Here is a 26,082-nt window from a genome sequence, read left to right as displayed (position 1 = left end):
TAGGACAATGATGTAATTAAACAATTCAGCCATAGATCAATGAAGCAAGATTCCAGAAGATTTCAGTAGGAGCAAATATTTTATTCCTGGAAAGAAAACGTTTAGATACAGCAAATGAAAGAAAATGATTTAATAAAATGGTGATGTGGAGTATAACAAACATCTGATTGTTTAGTGCCTATTGAAGAATATCAAGAAGTGAAATTGATGCAATCATTTAAAAAACTAAAAGCATTGTGGCACCGCAACTCTAGTTCAAATTTTGCTCTCAAACAAAACAAGAACAATTTCAAGAAAAAGGGAATGAAATCATGGAATTTCCAGTGAAGTCAACTTTGAGCACAGCTCACTCTACATGGGATGTGTAATACATGCTTTGGATTAGCGTATCCAAACCGGATAATTCCACGTAAATACGATAATTGTAAACAGCATTGATCATGTTATCACTGTATTAAAATAGCATTTGTCTATACTACTTCAAAAGACAAAATAAAAATTACAAAAACATGTGACTTAGGAGTTTAAACCAGGGTGGTGGTTAATTAACTAGCTAGGGCAAGTCGGATCAGCCCTTTAAAATTCTGCTTATATGTTTCTTTAGAAGATGCAGTAATACAGCTAAAAATAAATTCACCTCACTACTGGATATAAATCTATTATTTTATGATTTGGGGGGGTGACCACTTACAAGACCCAAGTGAAAGAAGGCAAGAGACTATCATGGTCTCTACCAAACCTCTACCTCTATTGAACTAGTGGTCCCATGTAGCACTCCCATACTGAAGGCTAGAGGATTATCCTAGGTAATTCTTGGTTTCCTCTCTCGTAACACACCTCACCATTTTGCCCATCCACCCACCAAACACACCTCGGCACGGTAGGCTCTATTAAGACCCCTCCCAGCGGAAAACAATAAGCGTAGGAATAAAAAACAAACCACAAATTAGAAATACAAGGCGCTGTGGCAGAAAAGCCATCACAGACTTGGAATAACTGCATTTTAATTCTTTATCGCCGCTCTTCCCGGCCTCAGGTTCAAGTCTGTGTTAGAGTACACTAGCACCTTATTCTTTGTTGTTATTCTCTTCTCTACAACCTGTCAGCGAACTAGCCAAGGGAGGTGTGCCAGCCTTCTGGCCGGCTATACGTTCGCTTATGGGAAGGGTTAGAGGAGGGGGTGAGGCTGCCCCATGAAGGAGGTACCAGTCGAGGCAGGTAGTAGTCAACGTAGGCTTTTGCTGGAGCACCCTCCACCTCACTGGGTGCGTTTGGCTTGTGCATCTTCCTCTGTGCCACTCTTCCCGGATCCTGAAAAATGTGAGGGAAGGGAAGATGCTCGGAGTTTAAGTCTCAACCTATTATTATTATTCAGCAATGCAAGTATTACTGTATGAGCTCATTTCCCCCTTACCTATGCTTTCTGTTGGTTGTTGAGGTGAAGTGGGCTGAGCCAGCTGTTGGGACTGTCTGTATGGTAAACAGTGGATCTACAGGTTAGCGTTGTCTAGTCTGGTTATTTTTTTGTTACCACACACAGCCATGAACATATAAACACCCACAGAATAATAAATATTCCAGATGGTGCAGCGCTTACCTGTCAAAGTAGACTTGTCTCCTCCGTCGCAGTTCCTCAGCTGAGAGTTTCTCACTCAGAGGTGCTCCTCCTGTAGTACTCCCTGGTGCCTGGCCGGACGATGTCGTTTTAGCAACAAGTCCCCCTTTTGGCATTGACATATTGCTCATTACTGCCCCTAGGCAGACACACAGACAAATTACTCATTTTAGTGTTAGTTTGGGGATACTTTTATCATATTGTCATACATGGTGCAAATTGCATAATGAATTTGTTAGCAGTCTGTTTATATACACAGGTCTAAACCAGGATATGTATCAAAGTGGTTGTGTGTGATTTTGTTACGGTTGCTTACCCAATAAAGCCTTACCCTGCATGCTGAGCTGTATGGCCCTGCGAAGATCAGCCTCTTCATCCTCCACCTCCATTCCCTGTCTACTCAGGGCCAGGGCCTTCCTCAACTCCTCCTCATCCTCATCCACCACCCCCTCTACCACACCAGGGCCTGCCTCCAGCACACTACTCTGCCCTGATGATCTGCTGCTCAGGGTGAAAAGCATTGTCAGTGTCTCAAAGAGGTTCATTCTCTCCCCTTACCAACTAATGACTCTAGAGGTTAAAGGTCAAGATGCTGCATGAATCTGACAGTATGAGGGAATGGTGGTAATTTGTGGTTTGACGAAAACTACTGTCAGTCTGGAGGCCTCTTCCTCTTACCCCATGCCACTACTCGACTGAGCCTCATCCTCTCCAATCAGCTTGGGTCTCTGTTGCTGCTGCACCTTCATGATCCCCAGAATCTGCTCTGCATCACACTCCGGGAGATTTCCTCGGATCACAAATATGGAATAACCTGAAAGAAGACAGGCCTTTGACCAACTAGATAACTTTGATAAATTAAGACCACAAAAATGTAAACACAAAAAGATATGAACATATCAGGTTGTTTTACCTTCTTGTTGTAACTGTGCAAGGAAGAGGGCTAGGTATGTGTCTGATATCAGCTCTGGTCCAGTCAACAATGAATTCAAATTAAACCACTGCAATGACAAATAGGGTCAAATCAGCTGGCTATATCAACTGGCCCAAAATGTCTGAAGGGAAATCAATAATAAATAGTAAAATCGCAACTTATACCTGTTGCCCAAGTTTTCGTATTGTAAACCAGTGCTCCTTGTAGTTGCATATGAATGCCTTTTCATTTCTGAAACAGGAAAGAACATTATTTCAAATTTGATAGACCATATGAAAAATGTGAGAAAAGTGAAATTTCAAGATAGAAAACAAACAACTTCATACAAAGGTTATGATGATTTGTATCACATCCACAGGGTTCTTACATTGGGTTTATCATAAGGCTCTGGTACTCTCGGCTGTTGAAGAGGATCAGCTCCAAACCCCACACTGATAATGCATTGCTGATAACCTGATGGTGAGACCACATAATAAAGTTGTCAATGTCATCAAGAGGTTATCTTGACATATTGTAATCTATTTATTTTGTAACAGTTCAAAAAAAAAAAAATATATATATATTTCATCGCTCACTACCCCAATTACTATGACACCCCCTCACGGTGTTAATTGGGAGGAGATCACAGAGACCTGGCAGTTTGGTGCCAGGCCAACAAACTCTCCCTCAACGTGAGCAAGACAAAGGAGCTGATTGTGGATTACAGGAAAAGGAGGACCGAACACGCACCCATTCACATCAACGGGCTGTAGTGGAGCGGGTCAAGAGTTTCAAGTTCCTTGATGTCCACATCACCAACAAACTATCATGGTCCAAAAACACCAAGACAGTCATGAAGGCATGACAACACCTTATCCCCCTCAGGAGACTGAAAAGATTTGGCTTGGGTCCCCAGATCCTAAAAAGTTGTACAGCTGCACCATTGAGACTATCCTGACCGGTTGCATAACCACCTGGTATGGCAACTGCTCGGCATCCGACCGTAAGACACTACAGAGGGTAGTGTGTACTGCCCAATACATTACCGGGGCCATGGTTCCTGCCATCCAGGACCTACCGTACCAGTCTAAAGTTAGGACACAGCTACTCATTCCAGTGTTTTCCTTTATTTTTGCTATTTTCTACATTGTAGAATAGTGAAGACATCAAAACTATTAAATAACACATATGGAATCATGTAGTAACCAAAAAAAGTGTTAAATTAAAATATATTTTATATTTGAGATTCTTCAAAGTAGCCACTCTTTGCCTTGACAGCTTTGCACTCTTGGCATTCTCTCAACTAGCGTCATGAGGTAGTCACCTGGAATGCATTTCAATTAACAGGTATGCATTGTTAAAAGTTAATTTATGGAATTTCTTTCCTTAATGCGTTTGAGCCAATCTGTTGTGTCGTGAAAAAAGGTAGGTGTGGTATACAGAAGATAGCCCAATTTAGTAAAAGACCAAGTCCATATTGTGGCAAGCACAGCTCAAATAAGCAAGGAGAAACAACAGTCCATCATTACTTTAAGACATGAAGGTCAGTCAATCCGGAAAATGTCAAGACCTGTGAAAGTTTCTTCAAGTACAGTCGCAAAAACCATCAAGCGCTATGATGAAACTGCCTCTCATGAAGAAAGCACAGGAAAGGAAGACCCAGAGTTACCTCTGCTGCATTACAGAGTTCAAGTATCAGACACAACTGTTCAGAGGAGACTGCGTGAATCAGGCCTTCATCGTTGAATTGCTGCAAAGAAACAACTACTACTAAAATTGCCTTTAAATTGTTTAACTCGGGTCAAACTTTTTGGGTAGCCTTCCACAAGCTTCCCACAATAAGTTGGGTGAATTTTGGCCCATTCCTCCTGACAGGGCTGGTGTAACTGAGTCAGGCTTGTAGGCCTCCTTGCTCGCACACGCTTTTTCAGTTTTGCCCACACATTTTCTGTAGGATTGAGGTCAGGGCTTTGTGATGGCCACTCCAATACCTTGACTTTGTTGTCCTTAAGCCATTTTGCCACAACTTTGGAAGTATGCTTGGGGTCATTGTCCAGTTGGAAGACCCATTTGCGACCAAGCTTTAACTTCCTGACTGTCCTGAGATGTTGCTTCAATATATCCACATAATTTTCCATCCTCATGATGCCATCTATTTTGTGAAGTGCACCAGTCCCTCCTGCAGGCAAAGCAGCCCCACAACATGATGCTGCCACACCCGTGCTTCACGGTACGATCTTTTGTCCCCATGTGCAGTTGCAAACCGTAGTCTGGCTTTTTTACGGCGGTTTTGGAGCAGTGGCTTCTTCCTTGCTATGCGGCCTTTCGGGTTATGTCAATATAGGACTCGTTTGACTGTGGATATAGATACTTTTGTACCCGTTTCCTCCAGCATCTCCACAAGGTCCTTTGCTGTTGTTCTGGGATTGATTTGCACTTTTTGCACCAAAGTACATTCATCTCTAGGAGACAGAATGCGTCTCCTTTCTGGGCGGTATGATGGCTGCGTGGTCCCATGGTGTTTATACTTGTGTACTGTTGTTTGTACAGATGAACGTGGTACCTTCAGGCGTTTGGAAATTGCTCCCAAGGATGAACCAGACTCGTGGAGGTCTACAATTTTTTTCCTGATGTCTTGGCTAATTTCTTTTGATTTTCCCATGATGTCAAGCAAAGAGGCAAGGTAGGCCTTGAAATACATCCACAGATAAACCTCCAATTGACTCAAATGATGTAATTTTGCCCACCAGAAGCTTCTAAAGCCATGACATCATTTCCCAAGCTGTTTAAAGGCACTGACCATCCATGATATAAAATTGTTTTAACCATGTTATGAGGCTATAATGGTGTTCATTTACATGTACAATGTTTACAAACATTGAAATAAAACAAGCTTATATTTTGGGTTCTCATGGAGTGTGATAGTTGAACTATATTCTTCAAGAACCAAAGGATATATAATTCAAGTCCAAAAATGGATGTAGAAACTACAGATTGCCCCTTTAAGTCTATCAAAAGTGTGCAAGTTTAGCATGTGTCTATTAGGCCTATGGATTCATAAAAAATAAAATAAATAAATCAGCATTAGATTGAGCAATAAAAGCCCCACTTTTATTCCATAGACTTGGATCCACACTATGCAGCTGTTGAAAGAGCGCATTTTTCGCTGGCTGTCCACTGGTTAAAAAAAAAAAACGGACTAATAGGCAGCTTAAACTTCTGAATTCAACCATTAATGGGTTCAAATACACATTTAGATTTGTGAACAGCCATCCACAACCACAATCCGTAAGGCGTAAATAGCTATATGATACTGTAGAGCAGCAGTGTGATTCACAAAGCGCTGTTTAGAAATCAATAATAAGTGAAATCCATATCGCCTTAGACTACACCACTGCTGTCATCCTTACGCTTCGAACACACCGACTGCGTCATTGCGTTTCGATACACCAAAAGTACATTCATTTCCAATGGAACGCTGCATTTGCCTTGCAGCATTGCGTTGCAGAGGCAGTTGCAGTGCGTTCTGTGTGGTGCATACGTTCGATAAATCGAACGTATGCATCAAATTGTATGAGTGGACTTGACAGAGAGTAGCAAAATATGAATGTAGATTTTTTTGTTGTTGCACACATTCAGTAAAAAATTGGGATTACACAAAAACAGTTTGATTGCATAATTTCTTTACATTTTTTATTTATTTATTTGCCAAGTATATTATTTATTCGACACACGGTAATTTGACCAAATTATCAGGGGTACAGTAGTATCTACCATTTCCATTACTATTTATCTAGCATTCACACTCTTTCAAACATGAACATTTGGTAAAGTTATTAGGGGTAGTAACTAGCATAATTTATTTGACTATTTCTTTCACACACACCTCATTGGCTAGGTTAGCTAGCTAGCTAACGCTAACTAGCCACATCTAGCACAAGCTCACTACTAAACTGACCTGGCAATCCTACTATCGTGGACACTTGTCTCCAAGCAGCATTTTTTGTGTTTATGTCCCTGTAGCTGTCAGCAGTTGTGTCAAAAAGACACGGTTTTGAGGATACTGCGAAAATGATTCTCTCCTCCATGTGTCCAACCGCATGCGACCATTTGCAAAAGGTACCTGCATCAGTATAGTTGCCTAGTTGCGCAAAATGTTATGCAGCAGTGATGCAATGACGCAGCCGGTGTGTTCGAAGCGTTACCTCCAAGCGTTTATTCAAGTTGGATAATATTTGGATGCACCATTAGAAGACATAGGCTTTTGTAGGTTACAGTCCAAGCTATTCCTGCTCTTTTCCCGCAATCCATCAAACACATTTGGTGTGTCATCATAGTGGTCTCTGTCTTGTGGTCAGACTCACTCAGATGGAACAAACTTGCGCCTTTTTCCCCAATGCTGATTTTAATGTCATTGAGAAAAACAGAAGTGTCAGATTTTCCCCCAGACATCCTTTCAGAATTTAAAAGTAATCCTTCTTATTATATTGTTACTTATTTTAACTTTAGATTATTCAGTAAATATTTTCTTAACTCTATTTCTTGAACTGCATTGTTGGTTAAGGGCTTGTAAGTAAGCATTTTACGGTAAGGTCTACACCGGTGGTATTCGGCGCATTTGACAAATAAAAAAGTTATTTGATTGGTTGCACTAATTGCACTAACCTGGTTCAAGCATTCATTATGTAACCCTGAAGGCACTGCCTGCCGAAACATTGGTTAGATTTACACATTAAATTGTTGGGAGCATATATGTGGTACCAGTCAAAAGTTGACACACACAGACTCATTCAAGGTTTTTTCTTTATTTGTATTATTTTCTACATTGTAGAATATTAGTGAAGACAACTATGAAATAACACATGTTATCATATAGTAACCTAAAAAGTGTTAATTTAAAATATATTTTAGATTCTTCAAAGTAGCCACCCTTTACCTTGACAGCTTTGCACACTCTTGACATTCTCTCAACCAGCTTCACCTGGAATGCTTTTCCAACAGTCTTGAAGCAGTTCCTACATATGCTAAGCACTTGTTGGCTGCTTTTCCTTCAATCTGCGGTCCAACACATTCCAAAACATCTCAATTGGGTTCAGTGATTGAATTTTAAATTGGGTTGATTGTCTTGAATTGTAAATAAATCATTGACAGTGTCACCAGCAAAGCACCTCCACACCATCTCCATGCTTAACGGTGGGAACCACACGTGGAGATAATCCGTTCCCTACTGTGTCTCACAAAGACACGGCGGTTGGAACCAAAAAGATCACATTTGGACTCATCAGACCAAAGGACAGATTTCCACCAGTCTAATGTCCATTGCTCGTGTTTCTTGGCCCAAAAAGTATCTTCTTCTTATTGGTGTCCTTTAGTAGTGGTTTCTTTGCAGCAATTCGACCACGAAGGCCTGATTCACGCAGTCTCCTCTGAACAGTTAGTGTTGATGTGTCTGTTACTTGAACTCTGAAGCATTTATTTGGGCTGTAATTTCTGAGGCTGGTAACTAATGAACTTATCCTCTGCAGCAGAGGTAACTCTGGGTCTTACTTTCCTGTGGCGGTCTGCATGAGAGCCAGTTTCATCATAGCACTTGATTGTTTTTAAGAGTGCACTTGAAGAAATTTTTATTACATTTCTTGAAATGTTCCAGATTGACTGACCTTCGTGTCGTGAAGTAATGATGGACTGTCGTTTCTCTTTGCTTATTTGAGCTGTTCATGTGAAAAGGGAATTATATGCTTAACGGTAATGATTAAAGGATCCCACCCTGAAACGTAACTAATTAGTGATTATTAGTTTATGTAGCATGTATAATGAATAATTAAAGTATTAAACGTAAGTCCAACAAGGTTCAGAAGAGACCTGTGAGGGAGAGAAATGTGTGTGTATGTGTATGCCTAAGAAAATACCGACCTAAGAAAATATCGAGAACAATTGAACTGTGTTTGACCCGACCTGGCTAGAACTCTGAGAAACTTATGATAGGACAGGGAGTCCTTCTCAAGGTTCCTCTAATCTCGGGGGAATGGAACTGTTGGCTGGGTAGTGATAAACAGTGGTGAGAACTCTGGGGAAGGATACAACTCACCTACTGTTCGTGTGTATGTATATGCGTAGGATATCTACTGTTTGTGTGGAGGTATGTGTGTATGTGGGGAGCAAGTTATAAAATGGATGTCTTTGTATTATGGACTTCAGAACGTTCTCGTGAATAAACTGTACTAACCTTTTGCATAAGCTGAGTCTTTGCCTAATAATTATTAAACCCATGGTCGTACAAACCTCGGGGATTGGTCAAAGCTATTGATTGTTAGTTATTATCATTGTGATTGAAAATTCTCATGACATCATGCCATAATATGGACCTAGTCTTTTACCAAATAGGGATATTTTCTGTATACCACCCCTACCTTGTCACAACACAAGTGATTGGCTCAAACGTATTAAGAAGGAAAGAGATGACACAAATTACCTTTTAACAAGGCACACCTGTTCATTGAAATGCATTCCAGGTGACTACCTCATGAAGCTGGTTGAGAGAATGCCAAGAGTCTGCAAAGCTGTCATCAAGGCAAAGGGTGGCTACTTTGAAGAACCTCATATTTTGATTTGTTTAACACTTTTTTTGGTTACTACATAATTCCATGCGTGTTGTTTCATAGATTTGATGTCTTCACTATTATTCTACAATGTGGAAAATAGCAAAAATAAACAAACCCTGGAATGAGTAGGTGTGTCCAAACTTTTGCCTGGTATTGTGTGTGTATACACATACACACACAGTGTAATCATGAGGATTAGAATACATTATTTCACCTTATACTACATGATAGTTCGCTTTGTTACTCACTTGTATAGAAAAGAAACCACTGTCATCCATGTTACCAGATGGCTGCTGCAAATACACACATATGAAGAGCATGAACATTCTAAAAGCTACTAATAAACAACTACTGTATGTACCATAAACCCCAGACCCCTCCCATACCTGTAAAAAGGTTCTGTACTCCTCACTACCCATACCACCCTCCGCCATCCTCATCCTTTCCTCTTCATCCAGTTGATGGGCGATGGACGACAGGTCCACGGGGGTGAAATACTCGCCTTGCAGAAGGTTGTTAAGGCAATGCTGAGCACACAGGGAGCCCTCTTGCTGTAAATGAGAATGAATACATAAATCAAAATTGTACCACAGACTGCTAGAAAATGTGTCAACAGCAGCTACTGAAGCTAGATATGTAACCTAGCTTATTAACTAACGTTAACTAGCCAGCTAATTTACAGAAATTACGCCAGTGAAACAACGCAAACTATAGCTAGCTAGCTATAATTAGGCCATGTAGCTAGCTAGCTTATCCACACATTTATAGCAGTTCAAAGCATCGAGGGCGCATTTTGTAATTCGCTAATGTACGTTTAACGTTATCACGTTCCCTAGTCAGCTCTACTGAAAGTTGAGACAAGTTGGAAACTGTGACAAAAAGATAATTCAACTAACTAACGTTAGCTAGCTATAATTTAACAAGCTGTCTAGAAAGAAGGCAAACCCGTCGATATACTTCAGCTGTAAATTGGTGCAATTTAGCTAGATAACAAACGTAGTTATTTTAAAACGGTCGGAATGCACATACGGTGAACTTAATAATCGAAAGAAAACAGACAAGCTTACTTTCTCATGAAAGATGGACTCCATGTTTAATTGTCCTACTAAACGTCATACTCTGACCAAAGAATGTGATCTTACCTTCGACCCTGCTGGGTTCAGGACGAAACAGCCAATCAACTCTCAGTATTCGTTTGTTATTGTTGACACTTGCCAAATTGCCTAACTGGCTAGCTAAAGTTTTGTGATACAGATATGTATGAACAAGAATATCAACGTCTTAGTGTACAATTCGATTCATGAATACAATCTGTGTATTATATCTAGTTAGCCTTTATTTTCATAGCACAGTTTCAGAGGTGAAGGGTTGTCACTAGTTACCACAGTCAAAATGGCTAAATATATAGTAACATTTCATGAAAGCAACCTTTGCTTTTTGGTCTTAATTTAAGGTTAAGTTTAAAATCGGATTTTAAGAATACCGTTTTTTTAATAGGCGTGGTTTAGACATAAGTATGACTTTGTGGCTGTGGTAAGTAGTGACGACAGAGGCGAGGTGGTCACGGATAGAGAGAATACAACGTTTGTCAAATTAACGCCGAACGTTAAAAAGTGTTGCATTTGAGCTAAATCTACCCTCTTCCCTAACCGAAGCATCCTGCTATGTTAATTATCCTAACCTGCTACAAAAAGTAACATCTCACAAAAGCTGAATCCCTTCTAGCCATGACTAGGCGAGGTCAGTCGCAAAAATAACTCAAACGTCTCCCCACAGTCTCACTCCCTGACATCAACAGTTTTACGGCAAATGGAATATGGCGGAAGGTGAAACATCGTTAAACGGACTGGAGCTCAGTAAGGTATGGTATGCTCTAAATGTAATTTCTGTAAATTACACGCGTATTTTGTCTTGATCTATCTTATATTTTACTGATGATATGGTTTTACACTATATTTGAGTCAGTTCCCGTTTTACTTGGTGGACGCTCTTCTACGCACCCCTTTTCAAGTTTGCTAACCTGCTAACGCTAGCAACATTTACTAGCTACTGTAGCTAGCTAGCTAGCTAATGTTGCAAGAATACTATTTTGGTGGGCATCGCATTACCCATCTATCTAGCTAGTTAAGATATGTCTGGTACTTTAATTATGAATTGTGTTCATACAGCTAACGTTAGTTCAGATGTTCTTGGTGGTAGTTAGTTAGCTAGCTACGTTGTCACACAGCAACGGATAATCTTGGTTGTCAGGATCTGTGACTAACGTTAGCTTATAGCGTGTGTGTGTGGGAGACGTTAATTTGACAAACTGTTTTCTAGCCATGACCATCTCGCCTCTGTCATCACGAGTTACCACAGCCACAAAGTCATAATTATGGCTAAACACTGCCTATTTAAAAAAGTGTTTGTGTGTTTTAATTTGAGCTTGCTAGGTTAATGCTTTTTGTCAGAACACTGTATAACAAAGATGTTTTTATAATTCAAGAAGGTGGTTCAAGACCGCCTTTTGATGTACTATCACCTATATATATATATCTGCCTCAAGTAGAAAGAGTCTCGATTAGTGTGCATTTAACCCGGATGTTGCTCTTCTCCCTCTCATGTCTTGCAGAGATGGCGGGATGCTGCGGACTGCGGGGCAGAGATGCTCCGCTTCGTGGTGGAGCAGGTGCCACAGATCTACTGCCTGGAGGTGGAGTCCAACTCTCAGGAGGAGGAGGAAGTGGTGCAGAGCCGTCTTCTGCAGCCACTGGAGTGTTTCCTGTTCGGCGAGGACCCTCAGGCTGGCCTGGAGAAGCTCCAGCAGGGCAGTGCCTCATCACAGCTTTGTGGACGTGTCTTCAAGGAGGGGGAGACAGTCTACTCCTGCAGGTCAGAACCAGCTTACTAATTGTCCTGCATCAATGCTCATTAAGACACCTGCTTATCAGACAGAGATTTCATAACTTTTGAACCAACTCAGTCAGTAGTTGTAAGGCGATGGCATGTCAAGAAACAGAAATATGAAGAATCTGTTGACCATATGAACGTACTGTAAGGTGATGACATTTTTAGCAACCCGATTAGATATAAGCTCTGAAGGTGAGTTATTTAAAAAATATATAGATATATTCTCCCCCTCTTAACTCGACTAGTAATGTGGTTCAAAGATCAATGTAAATATATCAAAATAGTTATTTAGAATTGATTTGCAAAAGCTGCAGTTCTAGTATTACCTAATTGGCCTACCTTTTGGTCACCTCACACACTACAACACTACAGTACTTAGCCTAACTGGCTCTAATTAATAGTTAAGTTAATTCTGTATCAGATTTTAGTGTGTGACTGTGTTTTCGAGCCAACTGTTGAGATGTGTGTGAACAAATTACGACTCTAACCTCCTGCTGGTCTGATTACAGGGACTGTGCGATAGATCCCACATGCGTACTGTGCATGGACTGCTTCCAGGACAGTGTGCACAAGGGCCATCGTTATAAAGTAAGTTCCCGTTTAAAATGTGTTTTTTTGGATGGTTTTAGTGTTTAACATGAGTGTTGATAACATCTTGTGAAATCTCACCTGCTGTGTCCATTACTGACCCTTGATGTTGTGTGATTCTTATAGATGCACGCTTCATCAGGAGGGGGGTTCTGTGACTGTGGGGATCTGGAGGCCTGGAAAACTGGGCCCTGCTGCTCCAAACACGACCCAGGGGCTGCCACTGCCATGGAAACGGTGCGTTTCATAACAGCCGGAAGAGAGAAGGGGGGGGTCACATTTTATTTTTCCATTCTGTGTTGATGACCTCAGTGTGCGTCTTTTCCTGTCTTGAGTTGGAGAATGCACTTTTGGCCTTCAACAAGAAAGTGTCTGGGAAATTGACACTTGGTCAGCCTCCATCACAAAACAAATTAGAGCTGGAATGACAGTGGGAGGGTGGTTGCAGAGAGGCCTTATGGAAAATAAGGGGATGAGATAAAGGCAGTCTACTGACGTTCTATTTAATTTGGTCCACTTATGTTATATTATCATCCATCAACAATGTTTCCATATCAACATGGAATGGTTTTTGCTGATAATCTTGATAAGAAACAATTATAAATAGGCCTAAATGGAGGGGCATTCAAGTCATTGAACAGTGTGGTGAACAGTCATGAAACAAAAGTGGTTGATTACTTATGCAGCCCAGCCCAGGTGTTGTCTGGCTTTCCTTACCCAGTGTGTTGAGATTACTGGGCCTTCCTCTGATAAGATCAGGAGCGGTGAGCAAACACAGAAGGCCCATGTGGCTCATAGCCTCTATCCGTAAACAGCAGGTGCCTCTATTGAAGGCTGGCCGCTGCCCTGTAGGCTGCTTTTTAGTGACACATCACATGACAACACTGTCTGGGTTTCAAACAAGGAAGCTCTCAGGCGGGTGATGTCCCAGACCTAATGTCTAGTGATAGATTACATCCCCTGTTTTGACATGGTAGTGTGACATGGTGTCTAGAATAGATAAACAAACTGACTGTAGCTCTACCTATGTGTTATTTAGCCTATCTGTTGAATAATGTTTGTGTTCTTTTTGATAGTCTGTACACTTCTGATTGTGGTCTTACAGTGCATTTGGAAAGTATTCAGACCCCTTGACTTTTTCCCATATTTTGTTACGTTACAGGCTTGTTCTAAAATTGATTAATACTTTTTTCCCCCCTCATCAATCTACACACAATACCCCATAATGGCAAATTTACATAAAACAAAAATATTACTGAAATATTACATTTACATAAGTATTCAGATCCTTTACTCAGTACTTTCTTGAAGCACCTTTGGCAGCGATTACAGCCTTGAGTCTTCTTGGGTGTCAGGGTGGAGAACATCAGAATTACTACATTCTGTGCTAACTGAATACAAAACCAAATTAAACAAATATTTTCTAACATTGTTACACATATGATAATAGATATGATTATTACACCTACATATGAAACATGATTCATTTTTAACATAATATAGTGTGCTATAAGCACAGCACTTATTAATTTAATTAATAACATTAGTTTTGATTTCTTATTTTACTATTGAGTTATTAAATAACCTAAGTTAATTATTTATTCAGGCAGCCATAGACTGCAGATGGATTTTGTAATTTGTAAATATTTTTGTATTATTTTTTTTTTAACCTTTTATTTAACTAGGCAAGTCAGTTAAGAACAAATTCTTATTTTCAATGACAGCCTAGGAACAGTGGGTTAACTGCCTGTTCAGGGGCAGAACGACAGATTTGTACCTTGTCAGCTCAGGGATTTGAGTTTGCAACCTTTCGGTTACTAGTCCAACGCTCTAACCACTAGGCTACCTGCCGCTTACCCTGCCGCTCCAATTAGGAAGCGTATGATTGTATAAGTAGGCTCAATCATTATTATAATTGAAATATAAGTCAGTGCCTTAACATGTAACACGTAGCCTACTGTCGGATTACAGATAGTCCTAAATGATTCGTGAATAATGAGGAAAGTTACAGAAGCACAAATATTATACCCCCAAGACATGCTAACCTCTCACCATCACAAAACATACTATATTATTATTTACAATAAAAGTGACTCAAATGACTCTACATTTTTTACCATTCATTTATATTAGGCCCAAAATAATCTGAAACAGCAAATGCATCCAACAAGTTTGTCAAGTCACAAGCTTGATGTAATCATTGCGTGCTTGGAATATGGAACCAAATACTAAACTTTTGACTACTTTAATACACAAGTGAATTTGTCCCAATAATTTTGGTCCCCTAAAATGGGGGGACTATGTACAAAAAGTGCTGTAATTTCTAAACGGTTCACACAATATGGATGGAAAATACCCTTAAAGCTGACGGGCTGCACTTTAACCCCATAGTCATTTGTATCATTTCAAATCCAAAGTGCTAGAGTACAGAGCCAAAAAAAAACAGAAAATGTCACTCTCCCAATTAGGGCTGTCCCCGACAAAAAACAAATCTTGGTCGACTGATAGTCGTCTGTTCTTAAGCGTATTTTTTAAACGTGCATTTTTACATGTACAGTACCAGTCAAAAGTTTGGACACCTACTCATTCAAGTGTTTTTCTTAGTAAAAAAGTTTTTCTTCATTGTAGAGTAATAGTGAAGACATCAAAACTATGAAATAACACATAAGGAATCATGTAGTAACCAAAAAAGTGTTAAACAAATAAAAATATATTTTAGATTTTTCAATGTAGCCACCCTTTACCTTGACAGCTTTGCACACTCTTGTTATTCTCTCAACAAGCATCACCAGGAATGCTTTTCCAGCATATGGTGAGCACTTGTTGGCTGTGGTCCAACTCATCCCAAACTATCTCAATTGGTTTTAGGTTGGGTGATTGTGGAGGCACGGTCATCTGATGCAGCACCATCACTCTCCTTCTTGATCAAATAGTACCTTACACAGCCTGGAGGTGTGTTGTGGGTCATTGTCCTGTTAAAAAACAAATGATAGTCCCACTAAGCGCAAACCAGATGGGATGGCGTATCGCTACAGAATACTGTGATAGCCACGCTGGTTGTCTGTCTGAATTCAAAATAATCACAGACAGTGTCACCAGCAAAGCAGCCCCACACCATCACACCTCCTCCTCCATGCTTCACGGTGGAACCACACATGCAGAGATCATCTGTTCGCCTACTTTGCATCTCACAAAGACACAGCGGTTGGAACCAAACATATCGAATTTGGACTCATCAGACCAAAGGACAGATTTCCATCGGTCTAATGTCCATAGCTCGTGTTTCTTGGCCCAAGCAAGTTTCTTCTTCTTGTTTCTGTCCTTTAGTAGTGGTTTCATTGCAGCAATTTGACCATGAAGGCCTGATTCACACAGTCTCCTCTGAACAGTTAATGTTAATGTGTCTGTTAGTTGAACTCTGAAGCATTTATTTGGGCTGCAATTTCTGAGGCCGGTAACTAATGAACTTATCCTCTGCAGCAGAGGTAACTCTGGGTCTTCCTTTCCTGTGGCGGTCCTCATGAGAGCTGCTTGACTTAAACAATCTCAGTCGACCAACAGGCTAATGACCAAACAATTGACCAGTCGACTAATTGGGGTCAGCCCTAGTCCCAATACTTTTGTATCTCCTGTCCAGCTTGTATATCTAATCACATTTGATTGATCACATACACGTTTTTAGCAGATGTTATTGCAGGTTTAGCGAAATGCTTGTGCTTCTAGTTCCATCAGTATAGCAATATCTAATAAGTAATATCTAACAATTTCACAACGATTGCCAAATACACACAAATCTAAGGAATGGAATTAAGAATATATAAATATATGGATGAGCAATGTCAGAGTGGCATAGACTAAGATACAGTAGATAGTATAGAATTAAGCAATAAGGCATGAGGAGGTGTGGTATTTGGCCACTATACCACGGCTAAGGGCTGTTCTTGTGCACGATGCATCGCGGAGTGCCTGGACACTGCCCTTAGCCGTGTTATATTGGCCATATACCACAAATCCCCAAGGTGACTTATTGCTATTATAAAATGTTTACCAACGTAATAAAAATAAATGTTTTGTGGTATACGGTCTGATATACCACGGCTGTCAGGCAATCAGCATTCAGGGCTCGACCCACCCAGTTTATAATACAGGATGTACATATGAGATGAGTGATGCAAGATATGTAAACATGTATTACAGTGACTATAGTGTTCCATTTATTAAAGTGGCCAATGATTTCAAGTCTGTGTACCTAGGCTGCAGCCTCTCTGTACTAGTGATAGCTATTTAAGTCTGATGGCCTTGAGATAGAAGCTGTTTTTCAATCTCTCGGTCCCAACTTTGATGCAGCTGTACTGACCTCGCCTTCTGGATGATAGCGGGGTGTACAGGCAGTGGCTCGGGTGGTTGCTGTCCTTGATGATCTTTTTGGCCATATTGTGACATCGGGTGCTGTAGATGTCCTGGAGGGCAGGTAGTTTGCCCCTGGTGATGCGTTGTGCAGACCACACCACCCTCTAGAGAACCCTGCGGTTGTGGGCGGTGCAGTTGCCGTACCAGGCAGTGATACAGCCCGACAGGATGCGCTCAATTGTGCATCTGTAAACGTTTGAGGGTTTTAGTTGACAAGCCAAATGAGCAATGTTTATCATGTTCTTGAAGCCGTCTTTCCTGACTGTATAAATAGGAATCATATCTTTGTTTGTGATAGGTGATATCTTCTGGGATTTCTATGTGTAGGCGGGATGTTTTTTTGTAGGGTGTTAAACTTAAAAACACCAGTAGTCAATGCCTGCTTAACATAGGTGGCTGAGAGGCTTTTCTGCTGTCAATTAATTAAAAAAAAACATTTCACCATGCAATTTTCATAAAGTAGGGAATGGTTCTTCAAATTATTGAATACATGTGTGGTGTTGTCTCCATAACACTTGTATTTGGTTGACATTGGTTTGCCTGTAGCCGAAATGCTGCCATACCACTGAAGATGCTCTGTCACCAAATCGGTGGTCTAGTTGGCACTAGCAGCACTCGTGTTTCCGACACAATGTAAAGCCCTTTCCAGCGTCTAATTGCGCGCTCTAAGCGGGGAAGCTTGTGATTGGCAAGCGTGTGCATGCCATGCAGAGTAAGCGAGCCCGCTTGTTATTGGTCAGCATCCTCTGTGCATGTAGATATTGAATGAGGCTAGCGCATTTGGAGGAGGTACCATAGTTTATTTTTAACGTAGTGTCAAAGAAAGGAGATAATCGCAGTCTCTTGTGATATGGGTATTGCAATTTCGATCTGAATTCGTTTAATCGTGCGGCCTTAACGTCTCTATTACGAAACGGTTATATCGTCCAACCTAGTCTATGCCATATTATGTAGTGTACAGTTTAGAAGTTAGTCTTGTCTTCTTCTTTTGTTAAGAGATTAGTCAATTTGGCACTACGTCCAACCAGAGTTGTAGGTAATGGCGGACTGAAGATGGCAGACTGAACGTAGTTATGTAGAGCACCTCAAGATAAAAACGTAATATTCAATATCGGAAAATTAGACTAAATATTAACACTACACAATCTGGTGGGTGATAACCTTCAATCTGGATAACAAAACAAATCTTAAGACTAGAGAAATGTATCGACAAATATTACGAAAACAAGCAACACCTAAACATGATGGAGAGTAAGACAGGGGAACCTATTTCAAAATGAAAATGTGACCCTTCTACAAACAATTTTAATATTTTCACCACCGGGAATGGTAAAGGTCGAAACCGATTTGTTAAAATCAATAAATTACAAACTGGGTATGCTTGAATTAGTCAGTAAGGATATAAAAGAGTTGAAGGCAAGCCTCGAGATGTGTGATGAAAAAGCTGCGACATTGGAGACAGATACAAACAAAAAGGGACAGTCAATAAGATTGAAATCGAAATGAATGAACTTAAAAAGGAGTACACTGTTCTGAGAGAAGCCTTACTTGACCTACAGACTAGATCCATGAGAGAGAATCTCGTACTTACAGGTATCCAAGAGAAAAAATGAGAAGTTCCTGAATCTGTAGTTAGAGTTCCTCCTTAGAGAGCTTCACATTCCACGCGAGGCTATCAACAAAATCCAACTCAAACGTGCACACTGCTTTGGGCAGAGGTATGAACGCCCAATCGTTGCCAAATTTGCTTCTTTTAAAGATAAAATAATGGTTAAAAGCCTGGGTAAAAGACTTGCTGGGACCAAAATTGGCATGAATGACCAGTTCCCGGAGGAAATTGCAGAACGACGTAAAGTTCTGTGTCCAATTTTCAAGGAAAATAGATTAAAATGGAAACGAGTAGCTTTCGTCATCGATAAACTATATATTGATAACCAGTTGTTCAGAGACACAAAGGCTACTCCATGTCTATTTTTAAAATTACGAAGTTCTTATAGACGAGGAAAATAATGAAGCACAATTCTAGCCTGGTTATGGATTGTAATAATACAATAAAAAATATAGCTTTTCTATATTTCTTCAAATATAACTAATTGGAACACAAAAGCAGGGTTGGTCCTGCAAAGCCAAAGCCCCCTAAAGGGAGAGCATTCTATACAAGGAAATTCTCAAAGCTACTTATGAGAACCTTGACGACCTTGTACCTAGCCGGTGGGGATTCCGGTGGGGTGCCCCCCACCCAGGCAGTGGCAGTGCTGGCAACACTAGCTGCAGTGCTGGCAACACTAGCTGCAGTAACCCATGGGGAGGGGGTCACACTCGGACATTCAGAGGGGGTATATTATTTTGGCACTGGTGGCACAAAATCAAAAGTCTGACTGCATGGAGATGCTTGGGAATATGGTCAATACGGGGGACAGTGTTGTGGTTCTTTCAGGGAAAAGGGGTACATTTGACCTCCCATCATCCTGGACATGACAATGGTTAATAAAATCTCCCCATTTCTGCCCATTTTCTTTGCACAGTCTTGCAGGCCTTCTCATACAGCTGCACCTGTATATGCAGTCGTAAATCAAGATCTTTCTTGAGTTGGGCTCTGGGATGGTGCAACTGTTGAGAATGTGAGCCTATAGTTATGTGGGGGAAAAGGTTTGAGTGTGTAGGTGCGTATCCCACAACTGTTGCGAAGGAGAAAAAGATGTTAGGGACAATATAGGATGATTCACAATAATTGTTTGCTAATATAATAATTGCTTGCAATAATGTAATTTTGGTAATGGCGAGACTGGTGAGAGGTAAAATCCTTTGCATAAATTGCCTACATTACTACAAATATTAATGGCTAATTATGGAAAATAAGAAACAGGATTTAAAAAAAAATATAGCTATCAAAAAAATAAATATATAATACAAATCGAGGTGAGGGCGATGGAAATGCATTTGGCGGTTGATCTACTTCTGTTCTGTAAATGGCACTGTGTGCTCTTTCCGAAGGATGGATCCCAGTCTTTTCAGGGCTATGGGATCCGGGGGGTCTGCCGGGCATTGGGATGACAACCCAACTCGGGCTGAGGAGGGCTTTTAGCGGGTGGAATAGTGGGGACCAATTGGAGGTTTACTTAGTAGCAATGCAAATATCATGGTACAGCTATATAGACACTCAATCATCATGTTACTTTTTAATGGTATGTTTACAAACATATATTTTGATAAATAGAATTGAAAGTTGTCTCCATTATGGTAAGTGGTGAAATAAGTATAGCCAGTTACAATTGTAATGGCTTTTTTAGTAGATAATAAGAAAAGACAATCAGTATTTACCTGGCTAAAAGAGAAGGAATATAATATCTATTGTTTACAGGAAACTCATTCAACAATTTTCGATCAAGTTTTGTGGAAAAAGGACTGGGGGGCGAAATATATTTCTCCCATGGGCAAAGAAATTCAAAAGGGGTGATGGTTTTAATTAATAGTAATTTTGATCTAAATGTGCAAATTGTCCAAACAGATCATCAAGGTAGATGGATTATTTTAAATATGTTATTGGACAATAAACAGATATGGCTTATTAACCTATACGGTCCGAATAATGATGATCCAAGCTTCTTTGAAAATATATATAAGAATTTAGCAACTCTACAAGCAACACTAGACTCTATTATTATGATTTTATATGGTCTTAAATACCTCTATGGACCGGAAAGGAAATCACACTACAAATTATCACCCTCAGGCACTTAAGGAAATCATGAATGTCATGGATATATTGGAATTAGTGGATATATGGAGACTTAAAATACCCTGACCTAGTGAGATATACATGGCGGAGGCTTAATCAAGCTAGTCGTCTTGACTACTTTCTTATGCCATCTCTCTGGCACAAAGTTTAAAAAGTGTTGATAGGGGACAGAATGCGGTCGGATCATCACATAATTGGCATATATATTACTCTTACAGAATTTCCACGTGGGCGAGGATATTGGAAATTGAATCAAAGCCTACTAGATGATAAATTGTTTAGAACTAGGACAGAAGAATTTATAACTGACTTTTGCAGACATACCATAGGTACAGCAGATCCCCGTATTGTATGGGACACTTTTAAGTGTGCCTTTAGAAGCCATGCAATTCAGTACTCATCTATAAAACAAAAGCAATTTAGATCAAAAGAGTCCATATTAACAAAGGAACTTGAAGGACTAACAATACAGTTAGATAGCAATAAATACTGTACCATAGAGGCACATAATAAGTTAGAGGAAAAACAAAAAGAAATGGAAGAACTTATTCAAGAAAGACCCAGTGTAATATATTGTAAAAAATAAAGCGAACTGGATAAAATATGTGGGAAAATGCACCAAATTATTTTAAAATCTTCAACATAGAAATGCTATCAAAAATAATTTACTGAAACTTGTTACAAATGATGGAGTCACGCATGATTCACTGAATGATATTTTGAAAGAGGAAGTAAAGTACTTTAAGAATATGTTTTCGTTTCAGTCTCCATCTCCACTAACCGAAGCTAATTGTATGGATTTTTTTCCTAATAATAATGTAAAATTAACATCAGTACAGAAAGACTCATGTGAAGGCCAAATTACAGAGGAACTTCTTGATGCAATTAAAGCCTTTAAGGCTGAGAACTCCAGGGCTGGATGTTATACCAGTGGAAGTATACCAAACTGTTTTTGATATACTCAGAGGACAAATATTAGCATGTTTTAACCACTATATATATATATATATTTATTTCATCTTTATTTAGCCAGGTAGGCTAGTTGAGAACAAGTTCTCATTTACAACTGCGACCTGGCCAAGATAAAGCAAAGCAGTGCGACACAAACAACAACACAGAGTTACACATGGAATAAACAAACATACAGTCAACAACACAATAGAGAAAAAGTCTATATACAGTGTGTGCAAATGAGGTAGGATAACGGAGGTAAGGCAATAAATAGGCCATAGTGGCGAAATTATTACAATATAGCAATTAAACAGTGGAGTTATAGATGTGCAGAAGATGTGTACAAGTAGAGATACTGGGGTGCAAAGGAGCAAAATAGTTAACAGTATGGGGATGAGGTAGTTGGGTGGGCTATGTACAGGTGCAGTGATCTATGAGCTGCTCTGACAGCTGGTGCTTAAAGCTAGTGAGGGAGATATGAGTCTCCAGCTTCAGTGATTTTTGCAGTTTGTTCCAGTCATTGGCAGCAGAAAACTGGAAGGAAAGGTGGCCGGAGAAGGAATTGGCTTTGGGGGTGACCAGTGAAATATACCTGCTGGAGCGCGTGCTATGGGTGGGTGCTGCTATGTTGACCAGTGAGCTGCGATAAGGCGGGGCTTTACCTAGCAAAGACTTATAGATGACCTGGAGCCAGTGGGTTTGGCGACGAATATGAAGCAAGGGCCAGCCAACGAGAGCATACAGGTCGCAATGGTGGGTAGTATAAGGGGCTTTGGTGGCAAAACGGATGGCATTGTGATAGATTGCATCCTATTTGCTGAGTAGAGTGTTGGAGGCTACTTTGCAAATGACAAAGTCAAGGATCGGTAGGATAGTCAGTTTTACGAGGGTATGTTTGGCAGCATGAGTGAAGGATGCTTTGTTGCAGGTGGGCAGCGATCAGTTGAAGAGCATGCATTTAGTTTTACTTGCATTTAAGAGCAGTTGGAGGCCACGGAAGGAGAGTTGTATGGCATTGAAGCTCGTCTGGAGGTTAGTTAACACAGTGTCCAAAGATGGGCCAGATGTATACAGACTGGTGTTGTCTGCGTGGAGGGGGATCAGATAATCACCAGCAGCAAGAGCGACATCATCGATGTTTACAGAGAAAGTTGGCACGAGAATTGAACACTGTGGCACCCCCATAGAGACTGACAGAAGTCTGGACAACAGGCCCTCCGATTTGACACACTGAACTTTGTCTGAGAAGTAGTTGGTGAACCAGGCGAGGGATTCATTTTGGAAACCAAGGCTGTTGAGTCTGCTGCTAAGAATGTGGTGAATGACAGAGTCGAAAGCTTTGGCCAGGTCGATGAATAAAGCTGCACAGTAATGTCTCTTATCAATGGCGGTTATGATATCGTTTAGGACCTTGAGCGTGGCAGAGGTGCACCCATGACCAGCTCGGAAACCAGATTGCATAGCGGAGAAGGTACGGTGGGATTCGAAATGGTCGGTGATCTGTTTGTTAACTTGGCTTTCGAAGACCTTAGATAGGCAGGGTTGGATAGATATAGGTCTATAGCAGTTTGGGTCTAGAGTGTCTTCCCCTTTGAACAGGGGGATGACCGTGGCAGCTTTCCAATCTTTGGGGATCTCAGACGATACGAAAGAGAGGTTCAACAGGCTAGTAATAGGGGTTTCAACAATTTCGGCGGATAATTTTAGAGATGGTCCAGATTGTCTAGCCCGGCTGATTTGTAGAGTTACAGATTTTGCCGCTCTTTCAGAACATCAGCTATCTGGATTTGGGTGAAGGAGAAATGGTGGAGGCTTGGGCAAGTTACTGTGGGGGATGCAGGACTGTTGACTGGGGTAGGGTTAGCCAGGTGGAAGCACGGCCAGCCGTAGAAAAATGCTTATTGAAATTCTCAATTATCGTGGATTTATCGGTGGGGACAGTGTTTCCTAGCCTCAGTGCAGTGGGCAGCTGGGAGGAGGTGCTCTTATTCTCCATGGATTTTAGTGTGCCAAAATGTTTTTGAGATTGTGCTACAGGATGCAAATTTCTGTTTGAAAAAGCTAGCCTTTGCTTTCCTAACTGCCTGTGTATATTGGTTCCTAATTTCCCTGAAAAGTCGCATATCGCGGGAGCTGTTCAATGCTAATGCAGTACGCCACACAATGTTTTTGTGCTGGTCAAGGGCAGTCAGGTCTGGGGTGAACCAGGGGCTATATCTGTTCCTGGTTGTACATATTTTGAATGGGGCATGCTTATTTAAGGTTGTGAGGAAATTACTTTTAAAGAATGACCAGGCATCCTCGACTGACGGAATAAGGTCAATGTCCTTCCAGGATACCCGGGCCAGGTCGATTAGAAAGGCCTGCTCGCTGAAGTGTTTTAGGGAGAGTTTGACAGTGATGAGGGGTGGTTGTTTGATCGCAGACCCATTACGGATGCAGGCAATGAGGCAGTGGTCGCTGAGATCCTGGTTGAAGACAGCAGAGGTGTATTTGAAGGGCAGGTTGGTTAGGATAATATCTATGAGGGTGCCCGTGTTTACGGATTTGGGGTTGTACCTGGTAGGTTCATTGATAATTTGTGTGAGATTGGGGGCATCAAGTTTAGATTGTAGGATGGCCTTGGTGTTAAGCATGTCCCAGTTTAGTTCACCTAAGAGCACGAGCTCTGAAGTAAGATTGGGGCCAATCAATTCACATATGGTGTCCAGGGCACAGCTGGGGGCAGAAGGTGGTCTATAGCAAGTGCAACGGTGAGAGAATTGTTTCTGGAAAGGTGGATTTTTTAAAAGTAGGAGCTCATTGTTTGGGCACAGACCTGGATAGTAAGACAGCTCTGCAGGCTATCTTTGTAGTAGATTGCAACTCCGCCCCCTTTGGCAGTTCTATCTTGTCGGAAAATGTTATAGTTAGGGATGGACATTTCAGGGTTTTTGGTGGTCTTCTAAGCCAGGATTCAGACACAGCTAGGACATATAAAGATCCGGTCCATTTCAAAAATTGGAGGCCTCTTACACTAAAAAATCCTAGCAAGATGCTTGGCACATAGAATTAAAAAGTAATGTCAGATATTATTCATCCTAATCAGACAGGTTTTTTACATGGACGATACATTGGAGATAATATAAGACAAGTAATGGAAATAATAGAATACTATGAAATATCAGGGACTCCAGGCCTGGTTTTCATAGCTGATTTTGAAAAGGCTTTTGATAAAGTATGACTGGAGTTTAAATATACAGTGGGGAGAACAAGTATTTGATACACTGCTGATTTTGCAGGTTTTCCTACTTACAAAGCATGTAGAGGTCTGTAATTTATATCATAGGTACACTTCAACTGTGAGAGACGGAATCTAAAACAAAAATCCAGAAAATCACATTGTATGATTTTTAAGTAATTAATTTGCATTTTATTGCATGACATCAGTATTTGATCACCTACCAACTAGTAAGAATTCCGTCTCTCACAGACCTGTTAGTTTTTCTTTAAGAAGCCCTCCTGTTCTCCACTCATTACCTGTATTAACTGCACCTGTTTGAACTCGTTACCTGTATAAAAGACACCTGTCCACACACTCAATCAAAGAGACTCCAACCTTTCCACAATGGCCAAGACCAGAGAGCTGTGTAAGGACATCAGGGATAAAATGGACCTGCACAAGGCTGGGATGGGCTACAGGACAATAGGCAAGCAGCTTGGTGAGAAGGCAACAACCGTTGGCGCAATTATTAGAAACATAAATTATTATTAGAAACAAATGTAGCTAATTTTTGGTCACAGGTCCAGGAATGGCTGAAGAATTGCAACATTTGCCTACAACTAACGCTACAGATAGCAGTACTGGGTTATTTGAAAAGCCATAGTCAATCAATCAATAATATAATAATTATTTTAGCAAAAAAATATATTTTTAATTTACAATCTGTAGAAGCTATGAGAATAGAAAGGTTCAGTGCTTTTGTGAAGCATCACAGCACAGTTGAAAAATATATGGCAAATAGAGATCCAAAATGGATGGTGTTAAGACCTTGATGGGAGGGGTTGAATGGAGCTGAAGGGTGGGATTAATAACAAGATAACCAATGTAAAACATACAGGGTCTGTAAAATGTATATAGGTTCAGAAATGTTGTGAAATAGCACAGTTACAAATATAAATAAAACTGGATGGACATCAGAAATAGAGGAAGGACTAAAACAAACAAAATATAACTATTGTAAAATTGTCTGTAAGATGTGTATAAGATGTATAGACTGAAGGTAGAATTCTAAGTGTTATTGTTTATTAGTTTACTCCAATTGGGGGAAGGGTGGTAGGTTTTGCGGAGAATAATAAAGGTATATTCAAAAAAAAAGTATGTATGTCTGTATAT

At 40.4% G+C, this 26,082-nt stretch overlaps 2 protein-coding genes across 5 annotated transcripts in view; one reads left to right on the top strand and one right to left on the bottom strand.

Moving 5' to 3' along the window:
* Positions 1 to 60: 60 nt before the first annotated feature.
* On the bottom strand, positions 61 to 10,470 carry LOC129811713 (ataxin-3-like). Of its 4 annotated transcripts, none has more exons than XM_055863248.1 (11): positions 10,273 to 10,470; positions 9,517 to 9,681; positions 9,379 to 9,423; positions 2,917 to 3,002; positions 2,714 to 2,780; positions 2,529 to 2,616; positions 2,294 to 2,429; positions 1,932 to 2,116; positions 1,598 to 1,754; positions 1,415 to 1,470; positions 61 to 1,311 (listed from the first exon to the last, which is right to left on the bottom strand). In XM_055863248.1, the coding sequence occupies exons 2-11, from the start codon at positions 9,568 to 9,570 to the stop codon at positions 1,259 to 1,261; spliced, it is 927 nt and encodes a 308-aa protein (XP_055719223.1). In that variant the 5' UTR covers positions 9,571 to 9,681; positions 10,273 to 10,470; the 3' UTR covers positions 61 to 1,258. The 4 variants fall into 4 exon arrangements, with proteins under 4 accessions (XP_055719223.1, XP_055719219.1, XP_055719221.1 ...); XM_055863244.1 differs by having other exon boundaries at positions 10,198 to 10,286; XM_055863246.1 differs by having other exon boundaries at positions 1,947 to 2,116; positions 10,198 to 10,286.
* Positions 10,471 to 10,693: 223 nt separating this feature from the next.
* The window catches only part of ubr1 (ubiquitin protein ligase E3 component n-recognin 1), a 38,854-nt gene continuing 23,465 nt past the window's right edge, over positions 10,694 to 26,082 (top strand). Inside the window, exons 1-4 of the mRNA XM_055863241.1 lie at positions 10,694 to 10,991; positions 11,742 to 12,001; positions 12,529 to 12,607; positions 12,734 to 12,844. Coding sequence (XP_055719216.1) covers positions 10,947 to 10,991; positions 11,742 to 12,001; positions 12,529 to 12,607; positions 12,734 to 12,844 — 495 coding nt within the window. The 5' untranslated portion in view covers positions 10,694 to 10,946. The remainder of the gene's footprint in view (positions 10,992 to 11,741; positions 12,002 to 12,528; positions 12,608 to 12,733; positions 12,845 to 26,082) is intronic.

This window comes from Salvelinus fontinalis, chromosome 15 (genome assembly GCF_029448725.1).
Source record: "Salvelinus fontinalis isolate EN_2023a chromosome 15, ASM2944872v1, whole genome shotgun sequence".
In the NCBI taxonomy this organism is placed as follows: Eukaryota; Metazoa; Chordata; class Actinopteri; order Salmoniformes; family Salmonidae; genus Salvelinus; species Salvelinus fontinalis.
This window is presented reverse-complemented; position numbering and strand designations above follow the sequence as displayed.